Consider the following 17947-nt stretch of genomic DNA (forward strand, 5'->3'; position numbering starts at 1 on the left):
AAAAAGAACATAGTGTCCTAATTCAGACTGTTTAAATTGTCCAACAAAACCCTTGTTTATTGAGGTAACTAACACTGCAGTCCTAGGTAGACCAACACCTTTCTAAGTCCAGTAAGTTCATGGACTTAGAATAGTATAACTCTATTTAGGATTACACTGCAAAACTGCCTCCAAATGTGACTCCTCCCCACATAGAGCTCTCCCATCTCTTATATTCCTGGAGCCCAGGACCACTTTTGTCTCCCCCAGCAAGTTGGGTGATTGGATAATTGGCTGTTTGGATATTTCACATCCCTGCTAAGGGAATCAGACCTTTGCTGGACCTACAAATAAATCTGGCTATAACCTCTGCTTCAGTCTCTTGCTCTACCACTTTGGCCTCTGACCATATATGTGGAATATATATGGAACTTTACATGGTTGTTCTGGTGTTGTATATCATTACTGTATTTTTTGTACTGCTCGACTTTACTCATTCCCTGAGCCACCTGCTTGAATAATTTCTTCAACGATCTATTTCTGATTTTACTTTACCCAGATTCTCAGTATACCTTCCAAGATTTTAGGAGAACTAAAATTCCACATACATTGACAAGTATTTAATATATATTTCTTTCAAATCACACAGCAACAACCTACATTTCTAAATACTACATATACAAAGCTGAAAATAGCCTCTTGTCTATGGGCTTGCAACCCAAGAGACAAAAGGAAAAGAAGTGGCAGGCTGATGGGGAAGAAGAAAGACAAACACTTTTGGAGCAGTCGAACCAAAGCAGATGTGTAAACCCAACAACAGAAAGAGACAGCTAGATGTCAGAAGAAAGCAAAATTCAGTAGCAGAGGCCATAAACGTGAGATGAAGCAGGTAAGAGTGTTGGAATGCCCGTGTTCATCAACAAGAGTCCCAGCAGACCAACATGATAGAAGAGACACAGTAAGATAAAGGTTACAGGATGGCTCTTAAATTACAGGAGTAGCAGGTTGCTGTTCACTCATGACTGCAAACCAAGTCATTACCATCAAAATGGGGAAAGTCAACTAACAGAAGACAACTAAGCTTCCCATTCCATAGCACCCCATTTGTAGTAGCTGCTATTGGTGAAATACATTAAGATCTCCTTTACTTTGAACAGCATTGTGCTATGTGACCACACAAAAGGCAGCTTTTCTAGCCCAAACATCTTTAGTTTCAGATGACATTTGTATGGACTGCATAATATATTTTGGAAATTACCAATGCTTCTTGCAATAGCTTATAAATAAATAATAAAGCAGTAAAAGCACAATGAAACCTGAATAACGTTTTTCTTGATCAGTAATTAGAAAAAATACTTTGTTCCTCAGCAGAGATGAATTGAATACCATACATGGATTATAATTTTGCATACCTTTGCTGTTAACTGAAAATTCTATTCAACCAACCAAGCAGTTAAAGTAAATGTTAAGTAAAAATCTTCTTCCAGTGAGATTAAGATTGTTGTTCCTAAACACAATAGTGCAGCAAGCAATTTATGACAACTAGCTCTGCTTACTATTAAATGTATTACAACTTTAAACAACTGTTTCAAAGAAAAGAGCATAATTGAAGATATTGGCCTTGATCCAGTTATACATGCATCCAGTAGAAGGAATGACCAAGGGGAAAGAGGACAGCCTGGATCCCACTGCATGACTTTCCTGCTCACCCACCCCACACATACTGGACCCAGATATTCTTGGGTAGTGCCATCATTACCTGGGACTTTCATCAAACTATAGGGAGCCCTGTTAAGCCACCCTAACTCAACTTGAGCATTTATGCATGTTGGACAATATCAGTTTCACAGATTTCCAGATCAAACTACAAGGAAACCCAACTCACAACCTTGACGAATATTTAAAATAGTCTTAAAATAGTCTTCTACATGGAAATCAGCACTTTTCTTTCTTTTACAGAAATCTCTATTCTTTTACAGAAATTTCTATTTCAAAGTATTTTGCCAACCCAAGCAAGGTACAATTTGACTTTCCCCTTCCCCACATTAGTTCCTGAACAGCACAATGTTGGGTCATGAAAAAAATAATATACACTTTCCTAAGATATAAAGCAAGTCAGTATTATCCACAAATGGCAGATGTGAGGGTATTAAAGAAATAAACCTTAAGGAATACAAAGTCTGCAGCTTTTACACACCTTCCATTTCAGCTCAGGATGAATGATCACATAAAATAGGATTGGTACCCAAAGGAAGCACAATGAACATCATAAGATAGTTCGGTCTGGTGAATGACTGAACAGTCTGGAACATTTCAGCGAACAGGATTTGTCTTTAGCATTAGTATAGTGGCCTTAAGCAACCTCAGACCTCTTGTAATAACACTGGCCTTCCTCCATAAATAAAGTTTCAGACAATTGTTTTAACGAACTGTAATGAACATGTAAATGAACTGTACTGAAAACTCCAAGGGCATACCTACACTGCAAATTGATATAGAAAGTTATTTCAGTGGCCCATCTACATCTAGTCTAAGAGACTGAACTGTGAACCAGGAAATTCCAGCCTCAAATCTAGCCTCTGTCACAAACACACATATATATGCACTACACTGTTTAAAAACTATTAAAAGATAGTGTTCCCACTTACAATTGCAAGTGACCAGCCCAATATCTATCAATCTGTAGCTCAAAATTCTTAAACAGGAATAATAAGGATAATAAGAATCCCTGAGCATATGTAGAATACTTCCCCCACAATATCTTCTAGGTCTTTTACACATGGCTGTTTCACTCGCCATCACCCCTCCGACGACTTTGGGTCTTTGTTTGGATTATGTGTGCCGTTTTATCTCGAGGGACCTGTTTTATCACAAATTTGAAAATGCGGGCAAAATGCAGGAAAACGCAGGGGGAGAGTGAGGCGACCTCTGGGGGTCGGAAACAGCATGCATAATCCAAACAAAGACCCAAAGTCGTCGGAGGGGTCACAGAGAGTGAAATAGCCATGAATAAAAGACCCTACTCTACTGTAGTCTCTTCTCTCTCCATACACTTAACAAAGCAGGGTTGTCAGTGAGGTGGCATAACCCCCATACATATTAAAAGCCCAGCACCTCTCTCTTCAGAAATTAAGCACTGATTTCACCAGCAAACTACAACCCAGGAATACATATAAACTGCTCCCTACTAAACTCCACATCTGTTTTTGGTAGTAAAGCTAAGAACAGAAATGGGAAGAATCATACTTCTGAGAACGTACAGTGCACCTTTGCTTCAGCACTGAATGACTGCAGCCTCCTGACTCTGCACACATTTAGAATTAAAGGCCAGGTTGTCTCTGAACACAAGATTAAGCAGGGTTTTTCCAGCTTAATGACTGGACCTTCTATTCCTTTTCATTATCCCTCAACCTGCCCAATACTCTTCTGGCTTCCCCTTTCTCTATCTTTCTCCCCTGCTTACCCTCAACACCAAAGATTTATACTTTAAATGAACAGAACAATAAAGTAAAAAAAAAGCACATTTTATGTTTTAAAAATTAATCTTACTGCTTGATTAATAAATTACAGTATGTAAGGGCTAAAAAAGCCCCTTCCTTCCAGCCCTCCCCCATTCTCCCACTTTATGCAGCTCTAGGAGCATTCCCAGTGGGCTAAGCAGGGGCTATTTTAAAGCAAAAGCATGTAATTTACACTTAACATTAAGGCTCCTGAGTTGAAAATTCAGATAGGAAAAATGAACAAATGGACCCAAAAGTTACATTTTACTCCAATTTGTCTTCATAAGAACTTATATAGTTAGGGGATCAAAATTTTGAATATTTAGCTGTTACCAACCATATCAGCATATGGTTCAAAAGCAGAAAACTATGTGTACACACAGAAACAGCTTGGTAAGATGTTAGTTTAGAATGTCTGTTCTAGGCTTCAGCTGTTATGGAACAAGCACGCAAGAATTCAGGTTAAGAGGTGGACTGGCTTTACCTAACCTGAAGCTATATTAACAAGCGGCTGGACAGGTATGGATTACAGATTGTATTTTAAAAATCCTAATTCAAGTCTACTTAAATTGGAAAAAGGTGGCATGAAAAAACATTTTCACTATCAAATTTGGAAAGCAACAAAGTATGAGAGAGGCAAATCTCATCATGTGATTAAAGATAATCTATTGAAGCTTTGGAAAAAAATGAAAAGAAAACTCAGTCCAACCCCAGCACTATTAATGTCCCCAATTGAAGCATATCATAGCAATGAGGAAAAAAGACTAATGGACTATATAGCAAAGCAGGATATGATCAGAACAGATGGTCAAATTAAAACCTGGGACATAATAAAAGCGGAAAAATCAAAAATTGGATGTCTTACTTATTGTCAACTGGTTTCTAGATTGAAAAAAGACTGTTTTGAAGAAGGAAATCTTAGAGACCCCCACACTTCTCCCCGTGCCTATTAAAGGGGCGCATAGCCCAGCCACCGTCCTGTTTGTGTGCTGGACGGCGGCGAGAAGAGCGGAGAGCAGAGCTGAGCGAGGAGGGGGCTTGGAGCAATCCGGAGTTTGAGACACGTGGGTGGAGCGGTTTCATTTGCGGCAGCCTTTCTTCGCTCGGCTTCTGGGTGGATTGCCGCCTGATTTTCAGAGCCCAGCTGCTGAGTGGCGGGACTTTCTAAGTGGCACGGAGGACCAGGGGCCGGCGGCGCTTGGGGGAGTGTCGCTTGTGGCGGACTGAACACACATATTCAGCACATCCTTTCTTTGCCTCCTGTTTGCTTACCAGGGCCATGTGGAGCGTGTGTTTCTAGTGGCTGCGGCGGTGCATACCCGCATCTCTTCAACCCCCCCCCCCGTGGCTTTCGGTGGCCGTATAACTTAAAAACAAATAAAACAAAAACAAGCCCGGAAGGGGGAAAGGAATATGGGGACAGTAGCGACGCAGAGTGGTAAGCTGCAGTACTGCAGTCAAAAGCTCTGCTCACGACCTGAGTTCGATCCCGACGGAAGTCGGTTTCAGGTAGCCGGCTCAAGGTTGACTCAGCCTTCCATCCTTCAGAGGTCGGTAAAATGAGGACCCAGCTTGCTGGGGGTAAAGGGAAGACGACTGGGGAAGGCACTGGCAAACCACCCCATAAACAAAGTCTGCCTAGGAAACGTCGGGATGTGAAGTCACCCCATGGGTCAGGAATGACCCGGTGCTTACATAGGGGACCTTTACCTTTACCTTAGCGGGCAATTAGGAGTGGCTAGTTGCTTCGTTAGCGCAGCCCAAACGCGAGCGGTTGCTTCGCTCAAAAGCGATAAAATTTACAGCAAGTCAGAGCTTGAGAGAGAACTGGTACAAACTGTTTTACTGACGGTATGTAACACCAAAAGATATTAACAAGATGAATAAGAGTGCTAATGGCCGCTGCTGGAAGTGCAAAGAGTAGATGGAACTTTTTTCACACCTGGTGAACCTGTAAAAGATTAAAGAATTTCTGGATGGGAGTATACCAAGAAATGCAAAAAATTATGAAAGTTATCTTTCCCCTGGACCCTAAAACAGTGTTATTAGGAATTCTACCACCTGTAATAGATAAAAGCAGGGAAGAGTTATTCAGATATATGACAACTGCGGCAAGAAACTTGGTTGCCATCAAATGGAAACAGGAAGAAACACTGGGCTTAGAAGACTGGTTAGACAAGGAGGCGGAATATTCAGTGATGGCCAAGCTGACAAATTTCATGAACCAAAGACCTATGGAAGAGATCCAAAAGAACTGGAAATTGTATTATGATTATGTGCTTTAAGAGTTTTAAACTGAGTAGTTACTGTTGTTAAGTAGATTAAAAGCTGTTATTGAAAAACAGAAGTTAACTGTTAAATGTAATAACATGAAAAGCATTTTTTTTGCTTCATTCGAGTAAATTAGACAACATTACGTAAAATATTTTATTGACATTCTGTAATTAACATTGTGAAAGACATGTTAAAGTACATTATATTTGCATCATATATTATAAATCATATATTACAAATTAAGAGTTTCAAACTGAGCAGTTACAGTTGCTATGTGGACCATTAAGAATAACATAAGTTACTTAGCATATATATAACAACATGAAGAGCCTTTTTTTCTTGTTCTATTTGAGCAAACTAGACAACATTGTTTAATTACATATTTCTCAGTTCTGGATATATTACATAGATGTGCTGTAACATTTTTAATGGCCAAGTAACTTTCTGGCATGGTAGTGAAGGCCAGGATAGTGACTGATAGTGAAGGCCAGGACTTGACTAATTTTCTTTGGCTCTAAGAGCTAGACTAAAAATTCAGGAGCCAAACTAATTTTTAAAACCATCAGGGTTTTGTATTTTAATCACAATATTTTCCTAAGTATTTCAACCACAAAACTTAATCCTTCTTTGTTCATAATTTTTGTAATATGATTAAAGTGATGACAAGAGCAAATAATATATAAATAAATATGGAATAACCCTGGTTGTTATTACCATATTAAAAAACTAACCTCTAACCCTATCATATTTTGTTCCCAGTTTCTCATAGTTCTGGTAGTGCTTTAAAAAGCTTTATTTAATTAAATACCGAGTCAGTATAGAAAGTAACTGGCTAATAGATGAACTCATCCACTACTGTAATGGGGGAAAGCTAAGTTTACATATAAACAAGCAACGATAAATTCAAGAACATTTATGTCATGTCATACAACATACAACAAAACATCGTGATACAAAATGATAAATACCATAAGCTTTGTACTTCCAGTGAGACACTATAATAAAATCATTGCTGAAAATACTAGGTGGCACAGTGAAACTTCTAAGCTCCACAGAGGCCTTGTGCCTGTGATTTGTTGAGCCCTGTTGAAGGCTATATGTATTTAAAATGAAGGACAGAAAAAAATCATTTGGCAAGCAAACTAACAGCTGGGAAAAAACTCCTTCCTCATACATCCAATTTATTAAAATGACTGAAGACACAAGGGCTCAACATACCAAACTCCCAAAATACCTGATTTGCCATTAAGTTTCCTCTCCTATAAAACATTTGCTAGATACCACTCCTAATTCTCAGTTTGTCACTAGCCATTGTCAGCAGTTTATCTCGTATCATTAAAATTAGGAGACAACAGATATGTATGTGCTTGTCTTTTCTCTTTTGCAAGGAGATGGTATTATTGACATGTTATCCATCATCGGGTGAGTTCTATGCAGTACATTAGTGCCCTTTTCTATTATTACGCACTATACATATGAATGAATACCTCTTGGTGCAATAATAAAGCAATAAGGATGCAGTTTTATCACCAACCAATTAAAACAAAGCTCTGTTTCTTTTATCACTTGGGAATCTCGGAACAAGCTGTCACCCTTAGTTTTGACTGTATGTGTTCAGTGGAAATAGATACACACTAGCTGGATGAAAAAGGACTGATACTAATGTGATGAGAGGAGCTAGCAGAAAACTATCCTATAAGCAATTCTAGTAATGTGACCGGAAGATGGCAAACCCATTTATAGAATAACGTATTTACAGTAACTGAAAGGGCATCTAGCCCTTGCTGAAAACAAAGGCCAACAAGCTACCAGCAAATGTAGCCAGCTGTCTTAAAAACAGTTGTATTATTGGTTCTTGTAGGTTATCCGGGCTGTGTAACCGTGGTCTTGGAATTTTCTTTCCTGACGTTTCGCCAGCAACTGTGGCAGGCATCTTCAGAGTAGTAACACTGAAGGACAGTGTCTCTTGTATTATATTAAATAAATAACAAGTATTATAATTTAACCTCAACAAACATGCAGTACAGTAGATATGATTCAAAGATATTTGTGCCACAAAAGAAAAAAAAAGGTTAAAAGTGCAGAACACTTTTTATGCGAGACCAGGCAAGGTAATATTTCCTACAACTGTGACATAAATGCCCGTTTTCCATTCATATGAAAACTACCTTATGAAACTGATACTGGATAAAAGCATTGGGTGGATCCAGCCAGCTTTTTCACTCATTCTCACCTAATTCCTCTCTTTATTACAACCCTTATTCCATATGTCAATCCAGGCCCCATGATTCCCACCACAGCATTGTTAGTAAACAAAGGGGACCCCTCTTTGCTCCCCTTTTCACCAGAAGAAAAGCTGGCAGATCCAATCCATTATCTGGTACTAGAAGAGGGATCAATATGAGCTGTGAGTTCCAGGGCGGGGGAGGGAGAAGAACCTTGGTACTTCCCATTAATTTAATTGTAGAAAATTCAGGAGTGTAATTTTCCAGAAATTATACAGAAGAAAGTGCTTGAAACAACCTTCCCCTGATACAGCAAGAAGAGGGGCCAGATTTTGTAATATCAGAACAGGGGACAGAGTTTTAATCCCCCTAAGTATAATTATATTATATAAAATTAGTATTATATATACAGAATGTGTGTATAAGTATATTTATAAAATTACAGTATTTTAAATAAATAATTCCCCAATATATATAATTCCCCAATATATATAATTCAGATTTTTCTTTAAAACTGGAGTTCCCTCAAGTTTGTAAAGAAAACCTCCCTGCCTGTTCTTGGCTCCATTGCATGGATTTTTTTAACCACAATATGGCCTGGTTCAGAATTAGATATATGATGTGATACAATATTCATCCAGAGAACAAAAATCTCTTCTTCCAAATTTAAACACATTCAGTTGCTTTATAATAGTCATACCCAACTATGTAAAATAAATATATTTTAAAACAGTAATATACCATCAGAAGACTTTACTAATCGTTTATTAGTGAAACAGAAAACTGAAACATATAAGAACAAGATGAAACTTACAAGAAGTTCAGGCTGGCTGGCTGACCACAGGTGGCCTGCCTCTGAACTTTAGACTCAAGGCAAACATAAAGAGAAAATCACAGCTTTGGGGTGGGGAGCAGTTTCCAATATGATGGGAATTCCTTCTCTCTCAGCTCCTCATATTGATGACCATTTGGTAGACTGAGCATGAGGGAGTGCCTCAAACACTTCTTTCCAGCACAGAGAGACAGACATCTCATCTGTTTGGGGTAAAGTGACAACCAAAGATCACTCTCAGGCAGCTTTGTCACAGCAATGATCAGCTTTTAGCCTGAGGACACATATCTATCTATAGCCTAACATACCATTTCTTCCTCTGTAGAAAAGGATGGAAGCACCAGCCAGTTTCATTCCAGACACTAACACCCCCCCAAAGACCACCACTTTGATAGCAATTGAAGAACAGAGGAAAGGAGTAGGCCTCAAGCTAAAACCCCACCAGCCTCCCTCCCCCCCTCCCTGTGTGTGTGTGTGTGTGTGTGTGTGTTATAAATCGAAGAAGCAGGCCAAACGATACAAAACAACAGGAGGGCCATGAATAGAACCCCCAATATTCTTAAACTTTAAATTACAGCAATGATGGCCACAGGGAAAGATGGTTAATGCTTATTCCACAATGTTTTTACAATATGAATTACTCCTCCCTCACAGAACTACAGGGGATGGGAGTTATGACAGTGAAACAAGGTTAAATACATTATGTAGCTATGTCCTGAAGAACTGTAATATGGCCCCAATGATCATCAGGTGGGCTTGAGGATTTTCTTGGGTTGCTTGATATAGGAGACACCCACAAAACCAGAACCAAGCATCAACAAATGCTGAAAGATAAAAGCCATATGTTCATCAACAGAACACCAAGATGTTGAAGCAGGCTTAGAATTCAAGTCCAGTCAGCACCACATGGGCTATACCATGTTGCCTTCCCTCCTGGGTCCAATTTTAGAGCTTCCTTTACTAGGCTATTTCAAACAGTGGTTTAACCATGATGATGATGCTTTGAAGGAAAACCATGCAGCCCATCTCCCTCATTTTGCTCTCCTATAAGAGCAAGCAGTGAGCACAATACCAGGACCAGACTTAGGGCATCAGCAACACCTAGTATCCACTCTAGGCATGCAAAATCACTCACATTAACCATTTTTGACTTGAAATCATAGATGTGTTATCCTGCACCTAGACAGCATTTGGTAGATTTCCAGTTAAATGAAGGGTTAAGTAAAAGGGAATCAGCTTAACCAACTAAATTATCAGGTTTTACTATACTTAATTCTATGCTGAATTCTACACACATTTATAAGGGGGCCAGTCCCTGAAAACAGTAAGGGTTATTTCCAAATAAACATCATCTTCATGCTCTAGCTCAACTTCTAGCTTCAGCTCAAACACCAAGATTAATTAATTTCACACCCAGCAACACACATCAGTCTTGTAGCACCTTAAGGACTAACAGATATATTGTAGCCATACCCTTTTGTGGGTCAGAGCTCCCATTGTCTAACACATCAACCTCAGAGAGCATTATAAAGCCCCCTAGGACCACCTGCTCCCTTACGAACCAGCCTGACCACTACAGTCATCTTTGGAGGCCCTGCTTCAGGTGCTCTCATCTTCTGAGATTAGGCAGGTGGCAATTCAGGAGAGGGCTTCTCGGTCATGGCACCAAAGTTCTGGAACTCTCTCCCCGGGGAGATTTATTTGTCCTCTTCTGTTGCCATGTTCCACTAACGAGTGAAAACTTTTTCATTTCCTTCGGCATTCCTTCAGTGATCCCAGCTTCCTAACCAATGTTTTAATTGCTTTTGTTTTGTGTGTGTTTAACTGTTTTTAATGGTTTAATTATGTGTATTTGGAAGAGGATAGTTTTAATGGTTTTAAAATGTGATTTTATCATGTATGTTTTAAATTGTTAGCCACCCGCCCTTGTAAGGGAAGAAATGTGGCATACAATTTTTGTAAACAAACAAACAACTAAAATCCCTTGTTCCAGGTCTGGGTTTGGCTATAGCACCATAGCACTAGCCTTGACAACTCCTTACCACCTTCCCTTTATATGTTCTATTTCCAGCCTACCTTCTGCAGCAAAAAATATTTAAAAAGCAACAAAGATGGAAACCCACTTGTCAACATGGGTGTGGATGGTAGAAGGAGCATTCGTAAATGAGAATCAGCGGGTGGAGTTCTTAACCTTTCCTGTGGCTGCAAATGTCGCACCAAGATGATTCTCCCTCCATGGGTTTACTTAAATCTCAGAGCCCAGATGAGGATAAAACAGGAGGGTACTTTCAAAGGAGGGTATTTTGCCAGGAGGGTATTTTCAAAGAAAGGTTGGTAGAAAGAGGAAGGGTTAAACACCCACATATACCTGCTAGTTTTTTTGTTGCAAACAACTCTCCTTGCTCATATTATCAAAACTAGGGTTAAGAACTCTGCATGTTCTTGTAACTGTATTTCTACCCTCATTTCAGCTTCAAGGAGAACCTAAATCCCTGCGAGTTGGCAAATCCTTTTTGACTGAGAGAGCAACAGATGTATCTATTAGTTTTGTGCAAAACAAAACCCTTTGTGCTGTAAATAACTACATCATCAGCTATAATGTAGCATGTTCTTTCAAAACCACATCTGCACTGATTTAGAATTTTCTACTACAATAACAAAACTTGAGCATCTCCCAAACAAGAAGTGCAAAATTTTGATATCTCTGGAGAGCCATCCTTTACTGCCCATAACCTCTAGATCATATTTCTAATTGCTGACAGACACCTCCATTAGCTATTAATTAATGACATGAATTCATCTTATTGAAAGAAAGCCTGTGTTTATCAAGGTACATCCTGGCTAGCTCCTATTTGAGTTTCTCTCTGCCTGGAAATCTGAGTCCCATCATATTATCGTCTTCAACCTCACTCAGTTTCTGCCTCAGTTTCACTACTTGGCTCTCACCCAGCACAGCTATTGACTCTGTCTCTGGATTTTCTCTGATTTCCTGGTTCTGACCCTGTTTGACTCTTTTCCTGGCTTGGAATTGCTCCTACATGTTTCAGTAACCCTTGAGTCTCTGGCTCTGAGCCCTAGTCCTGTGCCATGCAGTAGATGTAGTTCAGTTTCCACTGCTCCTTGAAGAGGCTCTCCATAGCTTGTTTCACTGCCTTCCACCAAGCGACATGTTGACAAAAGCTGAAAGAAAGAAAAGGTCAGCAAAGAATCCACACAAACACGGTTCAATGCTGATACAGAACCAAAAGAAAGGCATATAAAGGAGAGCTGCAGGGAAGATCAACTTCCATTTGTTGAAAACAGGCCTGCTCTCTTTAGGTCTACAGCTGCTCCTCACAGTGCAATAAACAGGCCTTGCAATTCTTGGACTTTTTGTCATCAAAGACATTAGAATGTTCTTCCTTTTGCTTTTCCACTGGGTTCTTTTGTCAAGATGCAGCAAAGTGAAACATCCATCTTTTCTAACCACTGCTGCTGCCTCAGTCGGCCTTTATCTGTTGTGATGTAACAGGACTCTACCTAGGATATAGACTTCACTGAAAACAAAATATGGAGCCCATTCACCCAAAATGAAAACATTCACACTACGTTTTTTTAGATCTGACAAACCAATTCCTTCTCCCGTGACACATCAGCTTCAAAACAATAGTGTTGTGGAGAATCATACTTATGAGTAGAGATTTTGAATGAAATCCCAGTTCAGTCATATTTTCCCCAACACATGGTTCTACTTTTCTGCACTGTCTGACCACCATCCATGAATAATGTGCACTTAATTCCAGACGCTAGACATGAATGTTTAACCCAGTCCTGCAGTATCAATTTGCTGTCCTGAAAATTCCAGAAACTCTGGTTTTTGTATTATTTATATCTAAGTGAAGACAATATGAAGAATATAACTATTAGTGTGGCAGAATAAAATTACTACCTAATGAAATAGAGGGCATGCTGATGATGTTAGTGCAACACTAACTGAAATGCAATCTGATAAAAGATTTTGAAAAATCTGTAACATTTTTCAGTAATACTAAATTGTGTTTTAAAATACTACTAAAATTATTAATGTATAACTACATCTCTTTTATAAATAAATTAATGAAGAAGGGTACAACAAAGAAATAAACACAAGTAAAATAAAGCAATCCCAGCCACAACATTTTCAATAAGATCAGGCATCCGGGTTAGATTACTGGAATGAAGGGAGGCAATTCATATAAAATTTGCTGCTACTTTTTAGAATGGTTGACTATTAGAGTTTCAGTAACTTCTCTTGTTGTTTCACAATGCAATTATAACAGAGGAGAGGGGATTCTTTAAAAATAATTGCTTAAATTACATAAATCATTCAATTCTCATTAGATGGTATGTTAAAAGATCAATTGATAAAATTAGTTGTGGCTGTGTAGAAAAATGTTTCAAAATGTCGAATATTTAACAGAATTTCTTCAGTGTTGTATTACTTATTAACATACCAAAATGAATAAAAATATCTATGCCAATATACCTGGATATCACCTTGTGCCTTGGTTAGGAGTCAGTATAACAATAAGTTATTGAGGGAAAAATAGAACTGGGGCAAAATACTAATTATTTGAGACTAATATTTATTTCTTTGATATTTGTAAATGGCAACGCATCAAAATAGAGCTCAATGCTGTCTCTGAACCTTGTAATAAGAATAATTGTTCTACTATCTTCAGAAACCATTTGTTGTCTTATGCCCCTCTGTGGCCAAGATGCTCAAAAATTCACCTTCTCATTGCTAACAGCAGCAAATTAAATGTAGAGAAAGAGAACAAACTTTTCCAGACAATAAATGCCTGGTATTTTCAACCTCAAAAGAAAACAGAAAAGATCAAAAGCAAATTCTAAAACTGGAGTTAGTGTAGTTTGTAGTGATTGTCTTCACAAAAGATTCTTATGCAACAATGTATTAATCTGAATGTTGCCCAAAGCACTCCTAAACTCCAATGCAGTGCAAATAATGCTGCTACAAATAGAGCTTCTGATATCCCTATACTAGTACATTCAGCACTGAAGGAAGTTGCAGTCAGAAAGGCCAATATATATATCCGAAAATGAAGGTCCCCCTTTCATCTAAGAATATTAAAACATGGATTCAGTCACCAAGAGGCTGAATAGGCCAAAAAGCAATAACAGTGAATGTGCCAAAACAGCTAAACTGAGGGAAATGCAGGTACATACATTTTCAGAGTAGGATAACATATATATATATATATATAGCTTTTTCCTTTAGTATATTTTACTTCAAATGCAACACAACAGATGCAAACAGAGTTCATTCTAAGCACCAGTTTAAAAAAAAGATTTCTTCAGGCAAGAGAATTTAAAAATAAATTCAAAGGCTGAACAATACACATTGGCATTATCTACTATGTTCAATATAGCCTTGGACTCGTGAGCAAAATTGTGCTGTTTCAGCAAGATGCAGTTTGGAATGGTAGGAAAGGGACACATGTTTTGGACACATCAAATGCATGCTTGCCTGAACAGCAATATATGCAGCAGCACTGCAGTGTAGATAGTAAAAGCAAAAGGACTAAGACATAGACAGGAGGCTCCAGTTAAACATACAGCTAACAAATGAAGACCTTGTCAGTAAGCTTCCTAACTAAGGGAGGGGAGGGGAGGGGAGGGAAGCCACTTTGAATAATGTTGTCATTATTGTGGGGTGAATGTGAAAAGCCAACACATTCTCAAGAGCCCACAAAATAGGACAGAGTGTGTCCAGCATAGCATGCTACATTAATTGTATGGTGAAAACATGCTGGCTTGCATATTTTCTTCATTAACATTTCTTTCCAGTACTGAAAAGTCAGCAGTTCTCTCTTTAGTGTAAGATTTTAGCTATAAACAGAAATTATAAAGAACTTTTTTGCTTAACCCACAAATAGGCATCTCACAATTTTAAAATGTAATACTGGACTATAAAATCAAAATAAATCATGATTTATTTAAAAGGCTTGCGTGCATAACTATCCAAAGTTCTGAACATTGTTTTCAAATGAAACCTAGTCATTAATTAATTTTTGATAGGATTCTTGGATAGTTTAAGGGAAAGGTATGAATAAGAATACATACTAATTTGTAGCCAAAAAAGAACATATAAGATGTTTATAAAAGTAAAGTAACAGAAAGTAATTAAAATGTGCAATAAATCAACTACGTCTTCAAGATGACAAAAAGCAAAATTTAAATTATAAATATTTATCTAAGTGACATACAAGGCATAGTTATAACCATAACCCTTATAAGCATAAGCCTTACTTATAAGCATCAACTTATAAGCAGCTAATAACGCTGTACAAATTTTAATACTACAACAGCCTACCCCTAATGATATTATGCAGTGTTACAAACATAACAAGAACTTCAGTCCAAAAGCACACTGACGTGGGAGAAACAGTCAGTTTAATTCTCAGCCTAAATTTACTTTAAACCCTTTCAATTAACCATTTCCATGGATTATGCACACTGATACATCTAAATCATATTAAATGCAGTGAAATATTTGCAGACACCAAAAAAGAACAGAGAATATGCATTCATGTTTTCACAAGAAGAAAACATGAAATCTGCTGACGGGAAACTGCAACAGCAAACATAAGCAAAACAAAATTGGTTTGTCAGTGTTGGAGAACAGTAGGCTAGGCTGCAGGCCTTGAAAAAATGCACTTGGAGATATAAAATGGATAAGCTGCAGTTCAAAAAAAGTATTCAATTTTGTCACACTTTGAAAAGATTTAAAATGAACTTTTAAAATACAAGTATTTATCCTTGTTTCGTACTAGTAATGATACTTCTGAAATCAGTTTTGGCTACATCATTTTGAAAAACTCATCAGCTTAAATATCAGAAGCATATGAAAGAGTGATGCAAAACAAATGAAAAATAAAAAGTTAAAAAGGTGGTATTCAGTTAAGTATAATGCAAAATGCTAAGAACAATAATCAGTAAAGACATAATAGCTTTATAATTATAGATGATGTACTTAGTGTTATTGTGGGGGAAGTGGGCATCTTTTACATTTTCTGTTCAGAGTATTATTTACTGTTTTTTTCTAGAACATTTCTCAAAATGCATTGCTATTTAAAAACTATTGTTTTCCTTCTCCTTTCATATATCCTTTCAACTAAATATTTCCCCTTCTTTCCTAAAATAGTCAATCATTTTTCAAAGTTTTAAATACCCCTTAGGCAAGATATGCTTACTGATTAAACAGTACAAAAGATACATTTTAATATACAATGGAGTATAGCCCAAAATACATGTAAGAAACCTGATCAACAAATCCCATTCACTGTCATTAACAAAACCTTTCTCTTCCCTACAGTTCTCTGAAAACAATGGCAATCCATAATAAAACAGTGCCCAAACCTGGTTGACCTCCTGCAAAGCACTAGCTCATATTCATAATACAGCAACTTAATAAGGTTATTGAAAACCGCTAAGCACAAAAAGACTCCCCCAAATAAAGATATGTCTTCTGCAAGTATATGCAGGACTGCTAGTGTACATCTTACAGCAAATTATTTATGGTTAAGTAGTCACAACCTTGTGCACTGCCATATTATTAAAGAAATCATTTTGTCTCACAAATATTCTATAAATATGTAATACGTGTTTGGGACCCATACTTAGTGCTGTGTCTGATCATGCTAGTAAATGTGTTTCAAAAGATGCCAGGTTGCATCTTATATGCTTTCATTGCAGTAATGCAGTCATTTTAATTCCTGCATAAAATGTTTCATTTAAATATATTATGCAAAGCAACAGATGACCAACAGAAGACTCATCACTGCTATAAAAATGTTAATATTTCAAGAGCTGATTATGTATGATTACTCATGGGAAAGCATGCATATGCACATATGGCTGATAGAAATGTAGAAATGCAGGAGAGGGGAAGCTACATGCTTACTTACCTAGCATTATCCAACGTCTGTCCAAAAAGATCATTTTGTAAAATATTTGGAGGGGATGAGAAAACCCCATGAAAATGTGATAACACAGAATTGCAGACCTGGCGCAATGTCTCAAATTGCATTTTCTCTCTTCCCTTCTATTCTTCCTTACCACCTGTGCAAAAAGTCATCTGTTTGCAGTTACCATCAAATGCAGACATGCCAATCAAGTTCCATATTTCTCCTGATCTTGATAAAAACTGTGCCTAAATGAGCAGGGGTTGATAGTTAATTGTACAGTCATTATTCTTCTAATTCAGTCGTGGAAGATTTAGCACCCGTACAGCTTCCTCCTCACTGTAGCAAGAATTCTAAACGGTAGCAAGCTTTTTGGGCATTCCCAGCTGAAGTGTGAAGCTGAGCTGCTTTCATGGACTCTACTCATATTTTCTCTAAGCCTCTTAAAAACACGCAGTGAATAGATGCTGTCGTCAGGAGTTTCAGCACATCTGGCTGCCAGCAATAAAATCTCAGAAGTAATAAAAACGAGGACAAGGCATCCTCACACAGTTACTACTGCCTAAGAGAAGGGGGAGGAGAAGGAGGAGGAGGATTTCTGCAGCTTCTCCTCCTCCTTTCCTCCCCTGTAAAAATGACTAACACCAATCCCAGTGAATATAGGTCTCCCCCCCCTTTTTTTTTTTTAGAACTCAAAGGCATCAGCACAGGGCAGAAAGACCCCTCTAAAAATAGTAACCATATTCTTCAAATGGTAATATGTAGCAAAAAGAATGTAACAATAGGTCCTTTGTCTTTACTTTTTGAAAAGCTGTATCATATATTGTATAACATAGCAAGCAATTCTCTCTTTAACCATTTTAATTTATTCTCACGGAAGAAAAGAGCATAAACTTCAACATCATCCCATTACTTACTGCATATATTATGCTCACAAAATCGAGGCAATGATTTATCATATACATTTTCAAAATCTCCACAGAAACGAATTGCCACATATATACACAATGTGCTTCAAAAGCAGAGACCTGCAGCATCCTTTGGAAGCTCACTGCATTCTATCCACAAACGTTAGCAGCAATCAAATCAACCTAGTACACTGTATCTATCTATCCCTCAGTGAACTATAGGTCTGTGGACCTATCACTACAATCCATGTACAGAGCAGCAAGAAACTGCCTTGCCAGCAAGACT

The 17947-nt window shown here is 37.9% G+C and overlaps 1 protein-coding gene across 8 annotated transcripts in view; it reads right to left on the minus strand.

Moving 5' to 3' along the window:
- The window catches only part of RIMS2 (regulating synaptic membrane exocytosis 2), a 412392-nt gene that overhangs the window by 265624 nt on the left and 128821 nt on the right, over positions 1–17947 (minus strand). For 2 of the 8 annotated variants that reach the window (XM_056854763.1, XM_056854762.1), the window contains exon 1: positions 16757–17207. The exons of the other annotated variants lie outside the window; for them this stretch is intronic. In XM_056854763.1, the coding sequence (XP_056710741.1) occupies positions 16757–16878 (122 nt within the window). In that variant the 5' untranslated portion in view covers positions 16879–17207. Of the gene's footprint in view, positions 1–16756; positions 17208–17947 lie in introns of those variants that run through there. 8 annotated transcript variants of the gene reach the window in all.

Source organism: Euleptes europaea, chromosome 8 (assembly GCF_029931775.1).
Source record: "Euleptes europaea isolate rEulEur1 chromosome 8, rEulEur1.hap1, whole genome shotgun sequence".
Taxonomy (NCBI): domain Eukaryota; kingdom Metazoa; phylum Chordata; class Lepidosauria; order Squamata; family Sphaerodactylidae; genus Euleptes; species Euleptes europaea.